General features: G+C 36.6%; 1 protein-coding gene across 3 annotated transcripts in view; it reads left to right on the top strand.

Moving 5' to 3' along the window:
• Positions 1–88: 88 nt before the first annotated feature.
• The window catches only part of grb14 (growth factor receptor-bound protein 14), a 30,038-nt gene continuing 6,478 nt past the window's right edge, over positions 89–23,648 (top strand). The window contains exons 1-10 of one of the 3 annotated variants that reach the window (XM_008404028.2): positions 89–178; positions 3,076–3,290; positions 4,911–5,040; positions 18,008–18,164; positions 19,329–19,450; positions 19,842–19,916; positions 19,999–20,136; positions 21,466–21,576; positions 21,707–21,802; positions 22,160–22,222. In XM_008404028.2, coding sequence (XP_008402250.2) covers positions 3,112–3,290; positions 4,911–5,040; positions 18,008–18,164; positions 19,329–19,450; positions 19,842–19,916; positions 19,999–20,136; positions 21,466–21,576; positions 21,707–21,802; positions 22,160–22,222 — 1,071 coding nt within the window. In that variant the 5' untranslated portion in view covers positions 89–178; positions 3,076–3,111. The other 2 variants (XM_017303719.2, XM_008404030.2) reach the window with 2 other exon arrangements.

Genomic DNA, 23,648 nt, shown 5'->3' on the forward strand with positions numbered 1-23,648 from the left:
GCTGAAATTGGATCCTTCAGAATAAAAGCTGTTGTTCACAACAGGTAAAACTGGATCCTTGTGCGTGTGTGTGTGAGCCAAGAGCGTGTTGCTGTAGGGTGAAGCCAGTCAGTTCTCTCTGCAACAGCAATAAGAAGCATGAGACTTGAACTGAAACCTCACTTAAAGATGATTAAAGGTAAAGGATTTAAACAATTTTTGCTAATGTTAAAGGGAGAGCTTATTCTTGGTGAAAAGCTTTGCTGGTGACTTTAAAGAAATGTTGATTTAACTTTAGCTGTCAAGGTCAAATTTATTTATAGCTATAGCATGTTTCCTGCTGCACAATATGCTTTACAAGGAAGAACAACCAAAACATTAACGGGCATAAAAGAATCAAAAACCAAACGGAGAAAACTTCTAAAGACGGTTAAAATAAGACTGTTAGTACGATTAAGAAAACATTTGGATCGACGTATGCTTAAAGCCGGTTTAAAGGGGATTGAAAATGCTCCAGAGTTTGTGCTGATTTATTAAGGGGCAGGTTATTCCATATTCTGGAGCCTTCGTCTCCACCAGATGTGAGTTAAGACTGAGGACTAGAAAGCAATATTGGTGCACTAGACCTCATGGTTTTAAATGGGGCATAAATAAAAAGCTCAGACAAGTACTGTAGGAGACCATGCAATGATTTCAAAACGGAAGGTAAAATTCTAAATTCCATTCTGAAACGGACAGCGAGCCAGTTAAGAGAAGTCAACTCTGAGCGTATTTTGCTTTGTACCAGTCAGCAGACAAGCAGCAGCAATTTGGACTAACTAGAGATGATGAATGGAGGTCTTCTCCAGGCCAAAATACAAGGAGTTGCAGTAGTTCAACCTGCAGAAGGCAGATTAGCTGGAAGATATGGCTTTACCTTGGCCAACTGTCTGAGATTAAATAACCTAGATTGGACCACTTTTAACATTATCTTTGCAAAAAAATAAAAAAGGAATGTAGGCTCATGGGAATGTTCATAACAAAAATAGACTGAATGCGCCATTTTTTGTAACCCACAATAGTTTTAAAAACAAATTCAGTTTGGACAAAATTGTTTTTCTTTTGTCAAACAATACATTGAATCAATTTGAGAAACGTCAAACTATCAAACAAAACTGTAAACATTTTGTATGATGTATGACAGTTGTGTTTTATCAGACCTATATATTGACAATGCAACCAATTTTATTTTTATTTTTTTTTGCAAAACACAATGAAGTTAAAAGAGCCCTAATGGTGCAGACATCAAGTTGAATGTAATTTTTGTGTGGACTTATTTCAACTGCAAACAAAACCTCTTACGATGCAATTTAATTTTCAGAGGCAGATTCAATACTGTCATTATCAGGCTGCGACGCTGTTACATGGTCTCCAGTTGTCAACTTTTATCAGGTGCTAATATTTCTTTTTTCTTCCCATATCTTTTTTTATTCGCATCCTACCCATCTGGGGAAAAGGACTTTTTAAAATCTGAATCTTTATGTGTAATGCCTATTCTATTACAGTGTCTATAACATAAACATGCATTACTGATTAGGCAAAATTTGAAATGCTATTGGAGAAAATGACAATATTTAAATCACACTTTAGGTGCTTTAGGTGAGGTGACATTAACAAAATTAATTCTAGTCAAATGCCGTAACAACAATATACATTTGAAAATGGATAGAAATCTTTAATCTTCTTCAAATTTACAGCTTGATATATTTTTCCTTGGGATATGGTAGCATTGCCTTTTAAACTGTATGACTTTAATCAGTATATGATTAATAATGACAGCAGCACTGATAACTACATAAGCCAATCAAGGCATTGTGAACAACTTTCAATGCAATCTTCTAACAGACTATCTGCAGATGACCTGTTGAGCATGACTTCTGGCTGTGCTTGAGCATCTTTTGGATCCTTCTAAAACCAATTATAACTAAAAAAAATAATAAAAAAGAAGAAAAAATGTTCAAAAAATTGCCAGAATCAATTTATTGCTAGGCTTTATAAGTTGAATAGCCATATTGTCTTTGGTCCAGCTCAACAACAAAATTAGAACCACAAATGCAACCTGATTGTTTAAAATGACATAGCTTTTTTTATTGTCCGTATATTGAAAGGAAACAGCTGAAACTACTATTTTTGCAATCAAGACATTAATCAGTTTCTTTAGCATTTAGGACAAAGCTATTAAGAGCCATAGCTGCGAGTCTAGCCACATGTGGGAGACTTCTGGGCTACATGTAAAGGCAGCCTTTGTTGCACAGATAATTCCAATAAAGTGTTTTCTTTCTTTTTAGAAACAGTTGTTTGTTCCCTTTAATACTTTGATTTGCTTCGTAGCTTTTAGCTTGCTATGTTTATTAAAGCCCTGTTGTAGGTTATGCATTGTTTAATGTAAAAAAAATTAAAAAGTTATTGCTTTAACTCTTTGCTGCCTCTTGGTCTGAATCTCCCTTTGTCAGGGTCTGTTACACATTACCTTTGAGGACGATGTTATCGCCCTAACCATCCCCCACGTGGAGCCTGTCACTGAGTGACACAGCCCGCAGTGCAACCAGTCTGCTGGACGAGCTACTCTTTACAACCGCAGGCCTTCTGCAGTGGAGTAATTCTAAAGTGTATACCCTGTCCAAAGTCCATAAGAAAAGAACAGTTAGTTTTATAGCCTCCCTGGACTCATTACCAACCCAATTGTTTAAAAGCTCTTTGTGTGCACAGACGTCCTGACATTTAGTTTGCAAATTTATCTCAATGTAAAATAATCAGGAATTATGTAAAAAAAAACAAAAAAAAAACCCTTTGATTATTAATCAACTTAATACAAATAAGGCTGTTTTGACGATGATTGCGTCAAAAATATCTTTATTGTGGTGGATCATGTTTGGGTAGGAGGGATCGTTTTGCCCCACTGGGCCAGCCCTGTGGGCAGCAGATGAGCCAGAGAAACGTGTGTGTTACTGTGTGCGCGTGTGCTGCTGAGCTGTAAGCAGAAGAGCCCCGCCAGGCAGCCTGCTGAAACTGGGCACAGTCGCCCGTCCAACAGCTCGTCTCTCCTGTTTCCTTCAGATGATGCCTTGGATTTAGCCAACCCACACAAGTGCTATGAATAAGACACTGGACAAAATACACACTTCTGGAGGACTCGGACAGAAAGCAGAGATTTTTCAGAGTGGCAAGGGTAATGAGAGAGTCTTCCCCAGGCCAGCAATCATCCCACTGGAAGGTCCTTCACTCACTCCAAATGCTCAGAGGACTAGGACCAAGTTTTGCAAGGGGAACAGGTATAGCTCACTTTTGCTTACATAAACTGTGTATGGCACAGGTCTGCTTGCAACAAGATGCATTATTAAAAATTCATCCACCTAAAAGAAGAACTTTGTGCAACATATTTTACAATGCTTCCAGCCCTGCATTTAAATAGCACAGTGTTTGCATATGTACGAGCCTGAAAAAGAGCTGCAGTGTTGCTTAGCAATACACCAAAGACCAGTTGATTGAGTTTTTAAGTTGAGGTTAACCATTCATTCAAGTCACTAACAAACTTGTTTCCAAATATAACAATGAATTATTTTGAGAGTGAAAAAAAACAACTTTATTTACAGTACTTTCTTTACAACATGCATTGCTTACCTCTTCCAAATGTTGAAGCGCTGAAAATGCAATACAGTGAAGGAATCAGGGGTTGTTTCTCTCTGCTCTTATCCAAAGCTTGTCAGTGAATGTGGTAAGTATGTCAACAGGTAGCTAAGTGCAGGAGGAGTTAATGCAAAGAGAAGCCCGTTTATCAATTCCTCCATACCTATTGTCTGCAAGAGCAGCAGCAGAATCAGTACAAGGGCCCTGAGTGCGCTGACATGCAGGGAAAAAGTTTAATAACAATCCCCCTCCACTTCTTCAAGGGTATAGATGCTGTTTCTAAGATAATTTCCCTCATAATGGTGGTTGGGTTTGTAGCCTGTAATGATTGTATTCATTTCTGTATTTGACATCAAGAAATAGATTAAAACGCCAAAAAAAATAAAAGAAGAAGAAAGATGTTGAAAAGAACAGATGAAAGTTGCCAGAGAGTGATGATGTCAAGTCTGGAACAGGATGTCAAACTTCACTGCCATACCACTGTCGGCAGACTGGAAAAAAAAAAAAAGTGTATCTGTGAAGGAATGTCATCTCATAGGACGAAGACTTCATTGGCTGTTTTTCAAGTGAGGATGAGGAAATCAAGATAGATGTTGCCAGTCAGGTAGTAGCATTGACATGTTTTGGAAAAAATACCATATCACTTTGAAACTACCCAAGGACAAGGCTCTCCAGAGACTGATTAGGTAAGACTTGTGAAAGTTGGTGGAGTGATCCAAACGTAAAATATTTATAGACATTTATTATTTTTCATTTCTTCTATAGTGAGATGTTTTGTGCTCAAACGTTTTATCATCTTAAAGCCCAGCAAGATAGTTGTCCATTATTCTCATACAAACCAAACTGAACAGCAAGTGAAGTGACTGGTTTGTTTACAGGTAGTGTCTTAAACAGGAGACACTGATTTTAGAGGGGAATTAGAGTTAATTCTTTTTAATTTGAATCTAGGCCTCTTTTCGCACACAGCTCCTTTGCGTAAGTGTGGGTGCTCTCTCTATTCTTTGACGCATCAATACCCACCTACTTGTTTTTATCAACAAAACGGCTCTTCAGCAACAGTAATGATGGCAGCTACACTGATTTTTAGTTTTCAAAAATGGGTTTTAAACAAATACAAATATACTGTGTATATGTTTTATTCTTAATCAATTATAGGTGTTATGGCTCTAAAATCTGTTTGCCTTTTAGAACTGACCTGTCTGAATTTGTTTCAGTTATAATCACTTTCACTTATATTCCTTGTGTCTGTGTTGATGATTCTTTAGGAATGTTAGAGAGGTGGAGGACTCTTCATCTTCCTCTGTTCCAAACCCCTTTCCTGAACTTCTACCTCCAACTGTTTCCGGCTCCATCTCTGAATGTTTATTACCTTGGACAAAACCTAGTGGAACTCAGGTGAGTCTTCCATTTACTGTAGAAAAGCATTTGACAACAACACTTGTGTTGGTAAAAACACCACAGCTGTTGTTTTCTGGCTATCCTCAATTGGAGGACATTCAGGAAAGTTGCGTGATGCGTGACTAGACTGTGTTTGACTGTTGATTTTTGTTTGAATTCATGACACGTGGATGGTTGAACAGGTTTTACAAGTATGGAAATTAAGGGTGGTGAAGAGATAAATGCTGTGTCAGGATGAGCAGACAATCTGCATAGATTGTTTACTTTGGGAAAGGGAGATTTTTTTTTCTGACATTCAGGGCCCACCATACAATATGAAAATGAGTGAACAAACTAAGGTGTTGACTGTAGATGTTATATTTTAAACTTAAAACATTTATGGTTCACCCTGTGAAAATCTGGCCAAGTGTCCACACCACTGTTGTTTGTTTTAGCACAAGGTGTGGGATTCTCTTACTCTCGAGGCTGGATTGTATGCTGATGTTTGACAAGCATTTGTTGCTGTGTAAGTCTATGTATTTATTTATTAATGATGAAGATGAAAGATTAGAAAATGAACGTAGCACCTGACATTTATTCAATAAAGTCTTTATTTGTGATAAGACCTTGAACACATTATTTTTCACAAAATGTCTTGTGCAACACTTAGATATTTGGTGGTGGGCAGCCCATTTGCAACAACTTTAAAAATGAGTATCGGTGTGCATTTTCTTCACTAGTGGAATATTGTGCAGTGAATATGCATAAACTCCTGTTTAGTTGAGAGCATTCCTTATAATTTTCATGGAAAACCTCTCCGGTTCAGGCTCATCTCATGTTCTCTAAGACTAATTCTTGGCTCTTGGATAATTCTTCTGTTTTTGTTTCTTTCACTCCTCTGTTAGAATTTCAGCAAAAATCCAGCCTGGTTGGATTTTTGCTTAAAGTGATGTCTTATTGCTGGTGGGATACATTTTACAGACCATTGGTGGCATCTATGTTAATTTAGCCCAAGAGGGATTAAGTGGGCTCATGTTCAACTACTCAGCTTTTGCAAGGGAAGATTTTTTTTTTTTTTTTAAACCTTGTGGTCAGTTTAAAAATAAAAAAAAAATCATCTCCAAACTCTGAATCTTCATGGATATATATTTTATGGCTATTCTTAGTCAGCCATCTCTTGTCTGTTTTTAGCTCACAAAACTATATGCAAACATTGACCTGTTTTTTTTTTTTTGGCCATAATTACGTGCAAAGGCTTGATCTGTTCATATTTTCAGCCGGCTTGAGACATTACCTGACATCTTCCTTTAGATATATTGTTACTTTCATTCAAACAGAATTCGTAGACTGTCATTGTTTGACCTAAAATACACACATTAACAACATTATCTCTATTGCTTACTATTCCAAGGACTAGGCTTGTATCTTCAGTCTGATTATATGACACACTGCAAATAAGAGAGCCTCAGCTGGACACATTTGCAACTTCATTAAAAGCCAGCTTCAAAGATTATAAAAGTACAGCTATCTTAGTTCTTAAGATACTGACCACCGTTATTCACACATTGGAGGTATTGCATCTCATACTCACATGCTCATGACCTCATTGTTTTGGCAGTGGATTACTCTGCAACAACTTGGACAGATATTGTACAGGAAATCCAAAACTTGAAACAAATATTTGGAAGACATTCAGGATTTTGGAAAGCTAACAATTATGAGTCTGTTTCAGAAGCGCATGGGTTTCAGACTCAAGCTTTCTTTCCTATACATTTTCCAGTGCAGCTGAATTAGTTTGGTTTGCAAACCACAAGATATTTCCTGGATGTGGGTCCCAATACTATAAGCTTGAAAGTATATTTTTTTGTGGTGTGTATGTGCTGTGTGGATTTGTAGCAGCAGGGGGGCAGCAAAAAGCAATGACTCATTGGAAAGCCTGAAATTCCAAAGTTCCACAATTAACAACAGCTATAAGTGATATTAGAGTTTGGTGCTCATGTTAGGTGTAGAAAGAGAACACAATCAGAAGGTTTACTCTATACTTGAGTTATAACATGTACAGTTCAGGTCAAAAGGTTACTGTCCCTGTTCAAGGTGTATTAGAGATGCAGTATTAAGTATTTTACAGGCACATAGTACCATCTTATAGCACAATCCCATAACTATTACATTCAGTTGTTATGAAAATGCTGTAATTATCAAATATCACTTAAAAGAAATTTAACCTCACAATTTGATACCTTGAAATTGGACCTCTGTCTCTTTAAGAAGTTCATACTCTATCTGACATTCTTACCTCAGCATATCATCAAAAGAATGCATTTCCATTACGTTCAGTGTTGGACTGAGAAGTAATTTGTGCAATAAGCTCAGCAGATGCACAGTTCTTCCAGGAGTTTGATAGTTACTGCTGCTGCTGCTAGTCTGAGGGAGCTGAGGAGGTAATTCATGTGGGAAGGGAGCTCTGTGGGGGGGAAGCTTGGACTGCAGCCTCAAGAAGGAGCTTTGTGGAAATAGGTGGCGTCTTGTGAGAGCAATCTTTTATACAACCCAAATGCATTCCATTAGAGATTCAAGGAGTCCTTAAAGGTCCATGAAAGAATCAACATTTCAGGTAACATGTCACGAGAGAATACCGTTCGTTATAAAATAACATGCAGCTCGAAATCAATTTCACATAATACACTCCCTTTAAGTTTGGTCTTGAAAACACTTTATTTAAACCATTCGTGCCTGGGTAAAATGACTAAAGGATACACAATAGCAATAATTTTTAAAAATGAAATATGGGTGCTCATGTTTGGTACTATTAAGAATATTTTCTAATCCAATAAAGTTCAAAATGATAAAATGTTCCAAACATATGTAGATCAAGCTCAATCTTAGTTTATATATATATATATATATATATATATATATATATATATATATATAATTTAATTTTGAGGTTAAACCATTGATCAGTTCAAAGGTGGACCTATATTTATAAATCTGACTAAGTTCAAGACTAATATGCCATTTATGAGTGTTGGTAGACTTATGATCTCAACTGTATATGATTAACACGAGTGAGCAATCAAACTACTATTTGTTTCTTTTAAGTAAATGATTGTAATATTTGTTATTTGACAAATCAAACTCTCCAATTAATACAGAGTAAAGCTCAAATTGTCAGTGAGGTTGAATAGAACCATCCAATTGACCTTTTTTTTTCTGAAACAATGACCTGTTTCTTCATAAGGAAGTCCTCAAATTGTCCCTTGTGTATTTTGCTGATGAGGCCTGCTCATCATGGGCTTGGCAGCCTCTCACTTATTCTTCTCAGCATCATTCTTTGGAGAGACAAAGGGACTGTGTTTGTGTGAACAGCTGTTTTTATGTCACAAGTCTTGTGGTGCAGGGTTGTGACCTCCTTTCAGGAGCTCTCAAGAAACCCATGACATCATTGTTCCAAATGTGCCGTGCTCGGCCCCTCACCCACCATCTGATCCTTTCTGCAGTGGAAAGTTGCCAACTGGTCCTCCCAGAGCGTCTTTGTGGGTTGTAGTTTCAGCTAAAATTATCTCAACCTAAATAAAAGTCAACCAAATACAAGGTTGAGAATTTATTCATGTACACATGGAATTAATGAAAGAAAAGCGATTAGTTGAAATCGACATTAGATAAAATACTGTAGTATAAAATACAGCAAAACCTTCTTAACAAAAGCAATGTTTTAACCTAGATTTAGAACTGTAACGGTAAGAGCAGGGAGGACATAGAGAGGGAATTTTGGTCCAATATTTGGGCCTTGTTTGACTTCAGAGCTCTTTTTAAATGTCACATGAGGAAAACATATAATTGTGCGTAAATTGCAGGTTATTACAATAACTATATAAGTTATGATTAACAAAAATATTACAACTTTTTTTTCTTTTTTTCTGTTAAATTTTGTGAATATATTTTTATAAAATCTACCTACTTTAGCTTTAATATTTGTCTGGATTTTGAAAATGTGGCTTTCCTTCACAGTTTTCACTCGTACAATCAGTTCTCATCTCAACCAATGATGAAACTTATTTACTAGGTAAATAATGATATGTGTAGTTTGTGTTGAATGTTTTGATACTGGTATAACTATGTTATGAGAAATCAGTGCATCATGATTGATCATATACCCTTAAAAAGTGAAAATATGTATTACATAGTTATGACAATATTGCGTAATACTTGTATCTTGTTAGCAAAATGCAGTGGAGGTGCTCAGGAACGGGAATGTTGAGTTATAATGATGACAATAAATGATCAGTAATTTGGCTGTTAGTCCTCAAGCTTTGATACACAAATTATTATATTTTTTTAGTTTTCATGTCATTTTATATCTAAGTTATTTCCTTTGTGTGTAGTGTTTTATAGCAGTATCTCCACAACAGCAAAACATTTTATTCATTTATTTTCACAACTGGAACAAACTTGTTAAATGGGAAATTGTTATGATACTATAACTATGCCATATCTCTATTACCCATAATGAGAAAAAGCAAAATACAGTGCAAAAACCTTAATCTATGCTTTTTACTTCCAAAGAGGCAGGTTTTCTTTTACATAGTAATTCATCTTGTTTCAGTTTGGGTGTCTGGGTACAGCCTGCTGTTTTCCCTTTCTTTGTTTATGTTTTCTGGTAATTTGGCTGAGCTTTTCCTCCTGAAAACTGTGTTTAGAAATGTTGACTCACATGCTTGATAAGAGATTGGTGAGAAGCAGACTTTTAGGTTTCTTCACTGGGGTGAGAAAGTGTTCAAGCTTCAAAGCTTGAGAGATAGTTTGGGTCTATCTCTCAACCAAAGGAGGAAAGTGAGGGGAGTCTGACTAGGTGATCTGCTGTTACTCATGGCTGTTTAACTTTTAAAAAAGATTTAAATCTAATCTTGAGGGTGCAAAGTCATACATCGTATGTTATACTGTGTGGTTATTGGATTTAAAGGAGGTGAAGCCAAAACCCCCATAAACCCTTAAAATGCACAACTGATATGAAGAATTTAAAGGTAGCTTCCTTAGATTTTTCCGTAATCTTTGTTCCTCTTATTTTTCTACCAAGTTCAAAAGTGGAGTTCTGGTCTACTTTTGGGCGGGTATGTTCTGAATGCTGGCTCTGGTTATGTACTGGAACAACTTTGGTGGAACAACACCAATAATCTTCTCTTTAGTTATTAATATTCAAACACAACATCCCCTATAATAAATGTTTAGTAAAAACACAAACATTGCAATTTCTCCCTCCTAACTTTAAATTATCTTCCGAAAACATCTGCAGTCACATTGGTCACAGAAATTGATTTGTTTAACAAGCTGTGCAATAAGTTTAATCTTATTGTTTAGCTTCAAATAAGATGAATACATGGATGGATATATACAATGCCTATAAAAGGTATTCACTCCCTTGGATGTGCTATGCTCTATTATTTTTACAAATCAGTCATGAGCAACAAAATTGGTTGCTTTTTTTTTTTTTGAAACGAGAACAAAATCACCAAAAACGTCAAAGTGAAAACGGATTGCAGTGCCTAGATGTGCGAGCCCGATTCAGACCTATGATATCAGACAAAGGTGCATCTGCTAAATACAGATTTGAAGGGGGTGAACATATATACAAACACTTATTTTATCTTCAATGTTTAAATGTCTTTATTTTGTAGGCAATTCGCTTTGACATTAAATAGTTTTTTTGTGAATTATTTTGTCAAAAGGCCAGCTTTTGTTGACTGATTTGTAAAATGAATAACGAGAGTAAAACATCCAAGTTGGTGAATACCTTTTATGGACAATGTGTGTGTAGGCTGTTATTCTACTGTCAGCAGTCCATGTTTTGGGGCCTGTATGATCTCAGCAGCTGAGATACCAATGTCACATCACTGTGGTCGTTAGGTTCTAGCAGTATCTGTCCACAGCAAAGAGGACATTTGCTTCCAGGCTGTCTGCACAATATCTGCTCTTCTCTGAGAAAACACAATCAAACCGTAACTCTGCACTTTGACTTGTTCATAATAACATCTAGATTTTCATGTAGCTCATAGATCTACTACTGGGTTTCAGAGTATTGTGTTGTGAACCAGTAACAGACAGACTGGCATGCTTGACTTCACAGCAGACTCTAGATTATGTTGGCTTACAGAGACATTTATGGTCAGCCCTGACCCAAAGTGTTTGTGAACTTCACACCTGCTTAGAAAACATGAATTAACACAGAAAATGTTGGAAAATGCGTATAGTACGGAAGAAACTTAGAGCTCATAAAGTCATATTAAAAGAGTCAACCTAAAGCCAATTTTATTTCTGTTGAAACCTAAAACATGCTTGAATGTTGACGGTTCAACATGGTAATTTTGACGTTTTAGAAAGGAAATCTTGACAAAATTAATACATTATATAGTGATTTCTTTATTTTATTTTTTTTTGCTTGATCTGAAATGGATGAAACAGCAAATCTGGATGTGAAATTAGTGATTAAACTAAAGTGTTATTTACTCATAGATAAGATAAATTGACTGATAGTTACACCGTCAATTGCTAAAAAAGGCATGTTAGTGGTATCTTGGTGGCTGGTAGGCTTAACTGTAGACTGGCATCCAAATGAAATTCTGCTCAGGTTTTTAACTCAGTGAAAGCAAAAAACTGTAAATTGTTTTGCCGCAAATCTAAAAAATTTTGGTTAATGAATCCGTTTGTCCTGTATTATTCCTAATACATACCTGATATTAACAGTGTCTACTTAAATTTCAACAACAAATGCAATCAAAGCAATTGTGAAATGCATTGGTGTCTAAAAACTCAAAGTAGTTTTAATTCTGCTCCGAATGCCTTCTGACCACAACACAGGTTGTCTTTGAAAAGAGGTAAAAATAATAAAGGCAAAGTTGAAGTCCAGTTTTATCAAGAAACATGCAGGATGCCCCCCACATCATGATAAAACTATCAGTGTCCTCATAGTAAGTTTCACTGGTTAAAATGTTTCATGCTAACCCCTTTGTATGTACATCACGCCTCTGGTTGCTATTTTGCTGCTACAGCAGCAGTGAGGAGGGTCTTGACTGAAGCGCCAACGGTCAAGGACAATGTGTCTGGAGGTAACTTTGTTATGGGAGCTGTGGAGACTCTGTTATCGCTCCGGCTCCATTAATTCCAATTCATTTTAGCCGTGTGATAACTAGCAGCGTCTACTTGTCTGTGCTCTCACAAATCAGTGAGCTGTGTTTCCAGATAAAGAGTGAAGTCTGCTGTGGGAGGCTTCTCTTTCCCCTGTCTGTTCTCATGAATTTAGTGCGAGCACAATTGTGTTCCTTATACTCCTCTGTGAAGGCAGTCTATATTGGCACGTTTTAATTAGCAATCAGAAATGAAATGGGGAAATATGTTAGATCTTTATTTTCCTCTCACGGTGGAATTGGGACAGTTTATATCAGCTTTATGTTTGTGCGACAGCCGAGGTGTTTCTTACTGAGAGAGGCAAAATATTTGCAGCCAGACATCATTCCCACCGGTTGGTACAATGTTCCATGAATCCCTTAATATTTTTCAGTTTGTTTTGTTCCGTAAGCAAAAGTCAATGTATTTTATTGAGATTTGTTTTTCACTGACCAACACAAAGTCTGTAATTTGAAGAAGAAGGAAAACGTTTAACGATGCTTTATTACAAAGAAAAATGTGGCAGTGTGGAACACTATTGTATAAAACATGGACACCAATATATAAAATTCTGTGCAAACACTTGCACTATATCCATTGTGGAGTTGGCTGTTGGCAGTTTCATTCCATGGGGATAGCAGGGACAGGGATGCTGGTCAGAGCTGATGGAAAGATTTATGGAGAGGGCAAAACGGTAAGAAAACCTGTAGATGCTGCAAGACTTTAGACTGTGGATGAGGTTGACTTCCCAGCAGGACAACACCCTGAAACAATTGCAATTGTCAACAAAACTGCAACATAATCAAAACATATTAATTTGTTGGAATAGTTCAGTCAAACCTGAGAACTAAATTTGATTGAGAATCCAGGATACTTGAAAACTGACGATCACATCAAATCCCGAAATCCAGCCATTTTTCATGATCAAAATGAAAAAAATCATCCTCTAAATATGAGCAAAGCTGGTTGAGACACGCCCTGCATTCTGCTAAAATGTGTTTCTACAAACCCTTGACAAAAGAAAGTGAAGTATAAAAACCGGGCCATATTTTTCAGATTTTTAATTACACTGTTCTTGTTCACTTGACTGTTTTGTGTGTTGTTCTTCAATATGAAATAATACGATCTATTTCTGTTTGTTGTTGCAGCATGACAAAAACTGAAAACGTTCAAGGGATGTGCATATTTTTATGAGCAAGTGCAGGCATTCATAGTGTTAATGAAAAGGTTTCTCTTTTTAATACTAGTGTATTGTGGATTACAGATTGTAATAGTCTAAAAATAGCTGTGTGGTGTCTGGAGATATAGCCAGCTGAACCCTCTCATATATGTGAACTCTTTAACACATTTCTGTTTTCCCTTTGTTCATTCATCATCTATTGTTTCTTTTGAAACAATCACTATTGTCCCTGTAGCCCTGCACTCTTTATATCAAATCTGGTTGTCGTGACAAAATCTTTTTTTTTTTTCATTATCTTGTTAATATGAGCTCCCTTTTTCTAAAAGGTGAGAAAAGGAAAAAAAAAAAAAAAGATATAACATTTTCAAGGACAAAGGAGGAGTTTGTGTTGTGGGGAGGCAGAACAGTTTAGTTTCTCACACTTGGAGGGAGCTCACTCCAAAAAGGGTTTTACAGGATCAAGTATGGTTACTATGTAGAAAACATTCAGCATAAATTTGTCATTAACATCGTCACTGCTTTAAATTAGTCTTGCCTTCAACTGCTGAATGGGTGGTTTATCTCCTAGTCGGTTAGGCGTGTAAGGCAAGAAGCATGAATTTCCATGCGAGAAGAGTCACCTTGCCTGCCATCACACCTCTATGTCTACAGAAGCGGGTAAGAATCAAGCAGGGATTTCCTGTTTTCTCCGATATTGCCATAACAGTAAAGTTTTTCCCACAGTTTTTGTCTGAATTGCTGACGTCACTTTCTGTTTCAGATTTAGATTTACATTCAAAGAGTGACACATGAAGCCCATTTTCAGAAAACTTTTATTGGACTATTCGTGTTGTCGTCATCTCATAATGTCCTTACATTCTATTCAAAACACTGAGTTATTTTAGCTTCTCGGTTTTCTGTTAGTCCTTTTGAATGCAGTTTTTCCATAAAACATTTTTCGATTCCACTCGTCAGTCAGTCAGTTGCACTTTCAGATGCGTCTGAAAGACTTGGAAGTCTCTGTCTTGTTAGACTTCTTCAACTGGAACATGAGCACACCTTGTGCTTCGCTTTAAGGCTCATAATTATCTTTGGGTGTTGCAACAAATACTGATTTTAGGGTTCATTTAAAAATGTGTCATCTTTTCTTCCTTCTTCTCTTCTTAAAGACTGTCGAATTTGCCTGTTTACATCAACATTTTGATGTTATATAATAAGCCTTAATATGGAATATTATCCTAATGTTATACATAAAAGCAGCTTTTATTCACCTCTCAAAACTCATGATTTCTTCCAGCAGTCACTTTGATATGGAAAGCTGCAACTAACCTTAAAGCATGCTTATCAGTCGTGCTTGATAACATTTGTCGTTTTTCTGTAATTTGTCTTCAGTTGCACACTGATTATGTCTTTCTATCTATTGCTTTCCAGTAACTTGTAGATGAGAGGGCAGGTTTGCCATAAGCAGCTGGTTGTACAACTGTTTGTAGCGCTTAGAAGCAGCACCTGGTCTGGAAGCCCTGCAGGAATCTGAAACCATCAGTTTTTCCAGTGTTATGACATGACTGGGGAGAAGTGGGAGGATAATTCAGATGGTTGTCTTAGTCCAGGCAGGAGGCCAGCTCCTCACCCTCTCACCGCTCAGTGACAGAGCCACAGCTGTGGGAGTGCGCTTCAAGGTTCAACCTTAGGAGGCTAATTGGCAAAATGGCACACGCTGTACTGCCCTTGAGATAAGAAGGTCTAATAGAGGAGTTTGTGTTCAATGAGACTATATTTAGTGCTGTATGGTAAGTTTCTGGATATACTCTGACTTGTCTGGCTGTCTTTACAGCACGTAATGTACCGATGCCTTGCCCCAAGTTTCACCCATCACCTTGGCAAGACACTTTTTCAGATCAGCACTTTAGACAAACTTATTTTATTTCACAATTTTTCTGGGCCTCTATTGTTTTTTTTGTTGTTTTGTTTTGTTTTTACTGATTGTATTATTGTGATATAATTTGGTCATGAAATCAGTGGATTACTAAGACTATTAACTTGTTCACAAGTTTACAATGTAATTCAAAGCAAGTAAAGTTGGATGTACCTCAATGTTGGAATTCAATACTTTGATCAAGTTGAGAAAACATTGGGAAAGTTGGCAAAAGAAAAGATTTTTACAGCAATGTAAGTCATGAATACGGCATCACATTTTAGTTAGGTTTGTGATAGAATTAATGATACATTTTATTTTGCCACTCTATAATCTCATTAAAAATTCACCAACATTTTTCAATATACAGTTTGTTGTATACATATTCAAACATCTTGAAGTCTCACACATTTTGTCACAATACAACGTTTTTATAAGGATGCACTGTGATAAGGCAACACTTCATAGTGGAAAATTATAAGTTAGAAGGAAATTTATACATAGTTTTCACAATTTGTTTTATTTGTTATGTGAATTTGCATGTAGCCCCCACATTTAAATATATAATTTTTCCCCATTCTTTCTTGCAAAGTAAGTTAAAACAGCAATTTTGAAATCTTCTCTCCAGATTATTAGTTAGATTTAGGTCTGGACTTTGACTGGGCCATTGTAATACATAAATATGGTTTAAACCATTTCTTTGTACCTCTGGCTGCTGGTTGTGGACCAGATGGAAGTCAAAACTTCACCCCAGTCTCAATTTTTATATGCCTCTGTTGGGTTTTATTTCCTATTAACTCTGTCTTCCCAGAGAAAAACATCTCCACAGCATGATATTGCCATTACACTCTTCCACATTATGCAGTGTTTTTTTCAGGGGAGGGGGTGGAGGATATGAGGTTGGGTTGCTGTGTTTATTTTCTGTCCAGCAAAATGCCTTTGGATGGAGGCATAAAAATAAATAAATAAATCCTGTATGACCTCTATTAGAAAAGCTGCAAACTGATTTTTTAAATTTTTTTTTACTGTTTAATTTCTTTCAATAATGTTTTTCTTTTCAACAAAGACCTGATTTTTGGAGTGCAAAACTAAACATTTTCCAGTCAACACATTCTTCCACATGAGCCAAGGATCTCTGCAGCTCCTCCAGAGTTACCATAAGCCTCTAGGCTGCTTGTCTTATAAATCCTCTAGTTAGCCGGTAGGTTTGTTGTTGTGCTATAATCTTTTCCGTTTTCATATAATAGATTAAACAGAGCTCTGCGAGGCGTTCAAAGCTTGGGGTATTGCTTTAAATTTCTCAACAACTTTCTCCCTGACCTCTCTGCTGTGTTCCTTGGTCTTCATGATGAAGTTGGTTCTCTATGTTCTCTAGCAAACCTCCAAGGTCTTCACAGAACAGCTGGATTTGCAATGAGATTAACTTACACACAGGTGAATGGTCTATCGCATGAAATGTCAATAAGATACATTGACATTTGTGATTATATTGTGACAAGGTGAAGAAGTTTAAGAGGGGTGAATAAATTTGCAGTGCAGAATAATGCATATCTGTTCCTTTCATAAATTGCGGCTTTGAAATTGAACAAAAAGACACATCACAATATCATTTAATGTACAATTCATTTTATTGTTGCACATTTGTAATTCTTACTTAAAGGTTTTCTCAATATATCTCAAAAAACGTTGGTATCCATGGAGACCCCTAAATTCACTGTGCCAGTTTGGGCTGTGATATGCTGCTTCTCTTGTCTGCTCTTTATATGTCTGAACATGTGAATCTGTTGTAGTTTTTATCCACTTTGTGACTGGTTATGAATGGAACTTTTGTTACCGCGTCGTGCAATGTTGACTATATTAACACTGAATGGTACGGTTGTTTATTAAGTGCAGCTGTTTGCTTTACTTGGCATCTATTGCTGAACTCTAAATGAACTGATTGAAGACTTAAAGGTTTCCATAAAAAAGGTCATGTTGTTGTTGGAAGCATTGCTTCCTGAGATTTTTGGACTCGGTTTGTTTGCAAATGCTCTTTGAGTTTTTGTGAGCCTTCAAGAAATATTATCACAGGTGCATGAATGTTATTTTAAAGAGATTTAAGCCATAGACCCTTATTGGGTCTATGGCTTAGACCAAAGAGGTCTAAGCCATAGACCACTCTTTCTGGAGGAGAGAGGATGCAGGTGTCTCAGTAGGGTGCTCCAATGATGCATATATCTGGAGCAGGGAAAGCACAGTGCTAACAGGCTGTTTTGTCATGCAGCTTTCTAGTTTTGCTGCAGCACAGAGGAAAACACTGAGATGGGGGAAACTCAGTGGGAACCAGCAGACACTTGCTGTGAAGTTTGATATGTGCTTTTATGTTGTGGACCAAAGGGAAAAACAACTTTGCAATTCTGTGGACTGAGTTGTATTTTGTGGTTTTAAAGCTTGCCCAGACACAGCAAGATGTCCCACTCCTAACAGAGGGGGAGCAGATTGATTAATTTATTTTTATTTTTTAAAGAAGTTTCTCCATGTTTTTGTCCACTCTTTGCATCCTCATGTTTGCACAACATACTATGTGCATTGTGTTATGCTTTATGACACAAATATCAAGCTGATGAGGCGGAGAATGTATTACTTTTAATGCCAGATCAGTTTTAAAAACACTTCATTTAGATTTCCTTGAGGCCTATTTCTTACGTGAAGAATGGTCTCAGCTGCCGCATGTTTGGAATGGTTCTTGGTCAAATGTTATTTTCTTTCAGGTGATAAAAGTGTACGATGAAAACAACACCAGCAAGGCTGTAGAGGTGCCCACTGATGTCACTGCCAGGGACATATGCCAGCTGTTTGTCCTGAAGAATCACTGCATTGATGACCACAGCTGGACTCTTATTGACCACCACACCCAGCTAGGAATAGGTAAGATATTTTTTGCCTCCTCGATTATCTGACTGGGCATATTCCAATCTGAGAGTACCATCATTTATAAGGAACTGACATGGTCCCTAATATATTTTGATGACTTCTTTTCTTTTTATATCACTGTAGCCACACTGTTATTTACAGTTAATTGCCAGTAATGTAGAATTTAGAGACATAAAATGTTTATTTTAGTTGATTTATTTAATATGCATGTCAGTAATTGCTGTTTTTTTCCAATCTACTTTGAATTGTGTTTAATGTGCACCTTTAGTATTATTATTATTTTGTAATTTGACACTTCCTGTCCAGAGCAAATTGTCTGAAAACATAATGAAAAAAAAAATAATTCTGCAAGACATCATTACTCCTATATTCTGGGACACTGGATGGAGGTGATAAATACAGCAGAAACCAAATGCTACACTGTAGGTTTCCTGTTTTAGGTCAGTTAGGATTGACACAGTTATTTAGATCTTCTAAATTATGAGATACAAATTATTGTAGATCTTTTTAATCACTTTCTTAACAGTCAAAACTTTATTTGCTATTAAATTGCTATTACACGTTGTAATTTAGATCAAACATTTTGAGTGTCATTCTTGAGTGTCACCTTTAGTGTACTACCTTCCAACAGTAAATGTCCAGATATTGTGGGGTAAAGTAACATGAGACACAAAACTAACAGAAGCTATTGTTTAGCATTTAGAGACATAAAATGTTTATTTTGTGTTTATTTTATGTTGTGTAAATCCAGCAGAACAAATTTAGCTTTGTCTTGTCAGGAAGTGGGTGGAGCTTCACTTGGGCTGCCAGGTGAGGGGCGGGGCTTCGCTTGGCATTCCTATAGGTGACAAAATTGTGATGTAACAATTTAGAGGTTTTTGAAACGGGCCATTTTACAAACACCAGCAGAACATTTACTTATTTCCCAAAAATTTTTTACTTTTATTTTTTTGCTCTTGGATTGTTTCTATAAAGAGATACCAAAATGAAAGTACAGAAATATGCAACAAGTGACTTTTGCATAATAGTGGACCTTTATACTTATAATTTAGACTTTGGTTTGATAATACACCTGTTTCCCTGTAACTGGTCACACACTTGTTAAAACCATTCATTCATTAAGCTTTCATTCATGTTCTCCCTCTGTGTTTTCTCCAGAAAGGACCATAGAAGATCATGAATATGTTATGGACGTGCTATCAGGCAATGGGATGGAGACAGACAGTCGGCTGTATTTTAGGAAGAATTATGCTAAATATGAATTCTTTAAGAAACCGCTGGTGAGTTTGCCACGAAGCTATACTGCGTATAAAGTAATCAGACCAGTGGTGGTTCTTGCATGAATGGTGTCCTGGACAAGTCTATTATCTAAATCATCTAAAATCCGGGATGGGATATCGTGCAGTGAAGTCTCACACAAAGCACATAAAATAGTTTCCCATTTCCCTGCAGCAAGCAGAGAGCACACTCTCCCCATTGAGAGATAAAATCAATAGCAACTTTGTTTAAAGCCCAGTCAAGACAAGAAAGTTATATTTTTCTTTCTGGTGCTTGTTCCTCCCTGGGAAATGTCCCATATGGCCCACATCAAAATCCGCCACTGGATCACACACATCTTGCAACTGTTTAAAAGATGAATTAATGTTAAACAAATTGTGTTACATTTTGTAGGACTTTTTCCCAGATCATATGGTTTCCATATCAACAGAAACTAATGGCATTGTGGATCACTCCGAGCTTATTGAGGTATGGAGGTTTTTAATTTTGAGAGCCAATGGTATGAAGTAAAAACTGTGAATGGTCAACTATTCCCCCCGTCCCCAAACAGACCTTCCTCAAATCCAGCACTTGTCCTGAGATCCATGGCCACCTTCATGTCAAAGAGCAAAGCAAGAAGTCCTGGAAGAAGTTTTATTTTGTTTTACGGAGGTCAGGGCTTTATTTCTCCACCAAGGGAACTTCTAAGGTTAGTAAAACAAACATTCAACAAACAATTAAACAACATTTTTGAGTATTTTATTGATGTAATTTCAGTTTACAATTTTAGAAATATGTGTCTACTGTACTTTCAAATTAATGTTGCATTATTTAGGGTTGATGCAGTTTGTCCTCAGATGGGGTCTAAATGCATGGAACCAATTGAAAAACTCTTTTAAAATCAGTAAAATTAGTTCATGATCAGTTCATCCTCTGCATGTGCACCAAAGGTGTTATAAAAAGACACTGGAGCAGGTTGAGCTCGGTTTTCCTGAGACCAGCCGCAGTGGAAACCATACCCTGTGCTGCTGACAAGTGAAGCTTATACCTGGTCTGCAGCCTTGCCAGCACACCCACTTTTCAACTGCTTTCATTTCTTACAACAGTAGGTCTTTTGTTGTTAAAGTACAGGTAGGCTTGGTATAGCGCCCGCTTTTCGTCCTTCATGTTTACAATCCATCTGGTGTCTTGGTCAAACACTTTGCTAGTCAGTCAGCACAGACATTAATGGCTGAAGCATTACTTTAAATAAGGAAGTGGGAACAGTGTGTCACATGAAAGCAGAACAATGAACGTCTTTCAGTTGTTTTTTTTTTTACTTTGACACAGTGTAGCTATTGATGCTCTCTCTATGTCTAAATGTATGCTTATCTCTTTCATGTATTTTGATTTTTCAGAGGGAAATTCAGTTTCAAATATCATGTTCCACTACTGAGTTCTTACATTTTCTTATTTTCATGCTAATTTAATTGGAAATACAATCTATTTTGACATTATCGAAATACTTTAAAGAAACCATAATCCTTTTTTTAGGAAAAATATATCCTTTTGCTTTCTCGTATATTTTCTATTAATCATTGTGACATGTATATTGAGCAGAAATATGTCTTGTCCTATAAAGATTTTTATACCTCCAGAACTTTCCAATAATTTTAAATGTACTTTATTGGGTTTTAATGTGACAGGCCAACACAAAGTAATGTGTAATTGTTATATGGATGGAAAATGACACACGCTTTTTCAATTCTTTTTTAAATAACAACATAAATCTCTGTGTTTGCTTTCGTCATCAGCCACGTTCAGTCTCAGACACCTAAATAAAATCCATGGCAACCAACTGCAACTTGTGCAACTTATGAACAATGTTGGTGTATAAGGCATGCTTCTCTAAGTCTCTGTGTAACTTTAGAGTAACAGTTTTAATGATGGGCAAATTTTTTTTTCTTCTTCTTCTTCCTTTTTTTTAATATTTCCATTTAAGCGCCTAACTACAGCAGTCTTTGCCGTATTTTCACAAGAAGCTCTGTTTGATGTACAGGAACCAAGGCATCTCCAGTTCTTTGCTGATTTTGCCGACAGTGACATCTACACTGTTTTATCAGCCAAAAAAGCGCATGGAGCACCAACAGAGTTTGCTTTCTGTGTCAAGGTAGGGAGAGCTTCTTTTACTTCACGATGTTTGAACTTGTTTTGAAGAGAGACGAGAAATATCAAAGCTTTCGGGTTTCCAACACACATTGTATTTCAATATCGTGTCTGCTTGTTATGTCTCACTGCAGGCTACGAAGTGCAGTTCGTCTCGTGATTTGAAACTGCTTTGTGCGGATGATGAGCAGACCAAGACCTGCTGGATCACAGCCATGCGCTTGTTAAAGGTTGGCTTGCTGATGAATAACTGCGGCTGATATTGTAGGAAGAGGAATGCTGAGTCAGTGCTAGAATCAGATTTAGCTTTGGAAAGAGGTCAAGGGAAACTATGGAGTGATGCTGGATTAGCATTCCCGCTCTTGATAGAGGCAGCATGTGTTTATTGTCTGGATATATGATGGAGCAGTCTAAGGCATGGGTCCATCACACTCCTCCATAAGTAAAATTGAGTGTAGCATAAAATATGAATTTCAGTGGATAATTTTCTTTTCTCGTCTTCACAACAAATAAACAAGGTTTAAAAATGAAATGCAATGTACCGGTAATATGTAAAATTAATCATTTTAACCTTCTTCATCTTTCAGTTTGGGATGCAACTTTACCAAAACTTCATTCAGCCTCATCAGAAGCAAAAAGTCTCACCTATGGTAAGCTGAAGTTGTAAAGTTGTCTGTAATAACGGAAGCTGGATGTGTTTGTGTAGTGTTTCGGTGCTAGTTAGGTTACTGTAAATTTGTTTATAAAGTTCTATTCCTGAATGTCAGCCACAGTTTGTAGTTTGGGCCGTTTTGTACGTGTCATTGCTCAGTGTCTTTCTTATTGTTGAATCATGAACTGACCGTAACTGAGGTAAATGCGGCCTGTAGTTCTTTAGATGTTGTCCTTGACTGTATCATAACCTTCTGGATGAGTTGTCAGTGCACTCTTGGATTACTTTTGGTAGCTATCCAGTCTTAGGAAGCTTCACCACTTTCCCATGTTTTCTCCACTTGTGAATAACAACTCTTGTTGTGGTTCACTGACTTCCCAAAGCCTTAGAAATGATTTTTGCAATCCTTTCCAGAGTGAGAGACTTCACTAAATTTGTTTCTTATCTTCTCCTAAGTTTTTGTGAACAAGTCTATGGTGTGATGTTTTGGGGATGTTTAAATAGGTTCCAATGGATTTATTTAAAATCAAACATATCTATCGAACTTAGATGTCCAAAAATCTGATGATTACAGATAATTCAGAATATGACAAAGGAGGCAATTATATTTTCTCTTTGGGCCAGGCTAGTTTAGATACCTTTTTTCTGTTGCCTGAGCTTTTGTTTTTATTCAGATTTTTTTTTTTCTAATAGGTTTAGACAAAAAAACAGTTTGCATACAAATAGCTGTGAATAGCACTATGTGTTTTTATTTATTTGTATGTGTGGATTGTTAGATGTTACCAACATCTGGTCTGATTTCCATGTCCATATAGCTATAAAAATTATATGTTTACTGAGAACATTTTTGACATCTTCCAACATTTTCTCTCTCTGTAAAAACTATACTACTAGGATTTCTTTGTGAGAGAATAGAAATAAGTAGTGGAACATTATAAAAGCAAACAAGAGTGTAAAGTGGACTAATAAACTTGAACCAAGTTCTATGAATTGCTGCACGTTTATTCTTACTCAATGGTTTTTAATGCAGTACTATAAACTTGTTATATGTCAGTGTTCTTCTTTTAGCCTCTGTTAAAATAAATCAGTCAGTGAAGCCTTAAAAACAATGTGAATACATAAAAAAGATGCAACAGTGATATAATTATGTAGGACAAATAACTCACCTTCAGTGTTTTAATGTGGACTTCTTGTCCCAGAATAGCCTCAAACTTTACTGAGGCAGCAAACGGGATCTATTTATGGGTTATGTGCATGTTCGCAAGCTGCCAGCCTTCTAAAAATACATAATGATCAGCTGCTCTCACATTTGACAGCTCATCCCTTCTTCTTCTTTTCCTGCTGTCATGGGGTCGAATGCTCCCTGGCAGGCGTAGCCAGGAGGATTTGCTAGAAAGACTGGAAAGTATGTGAAACAGCTCGAT

This window comes from Poecilia reticulata, chromosome 2 (assembly GCF_904066995.2).
Source record: "Poecilia reticulata chromosome 2, P_reticulata-male-v2, whole genome shotgun sequence".
NCBI classification, from domain to species: domain Eukaryota; kingdom Metazoa; phylum Chordata; class Actinopteri; order Cyprinodontiformes; family Poeciliidae; genus Poecilia; species Poecilia reticulata.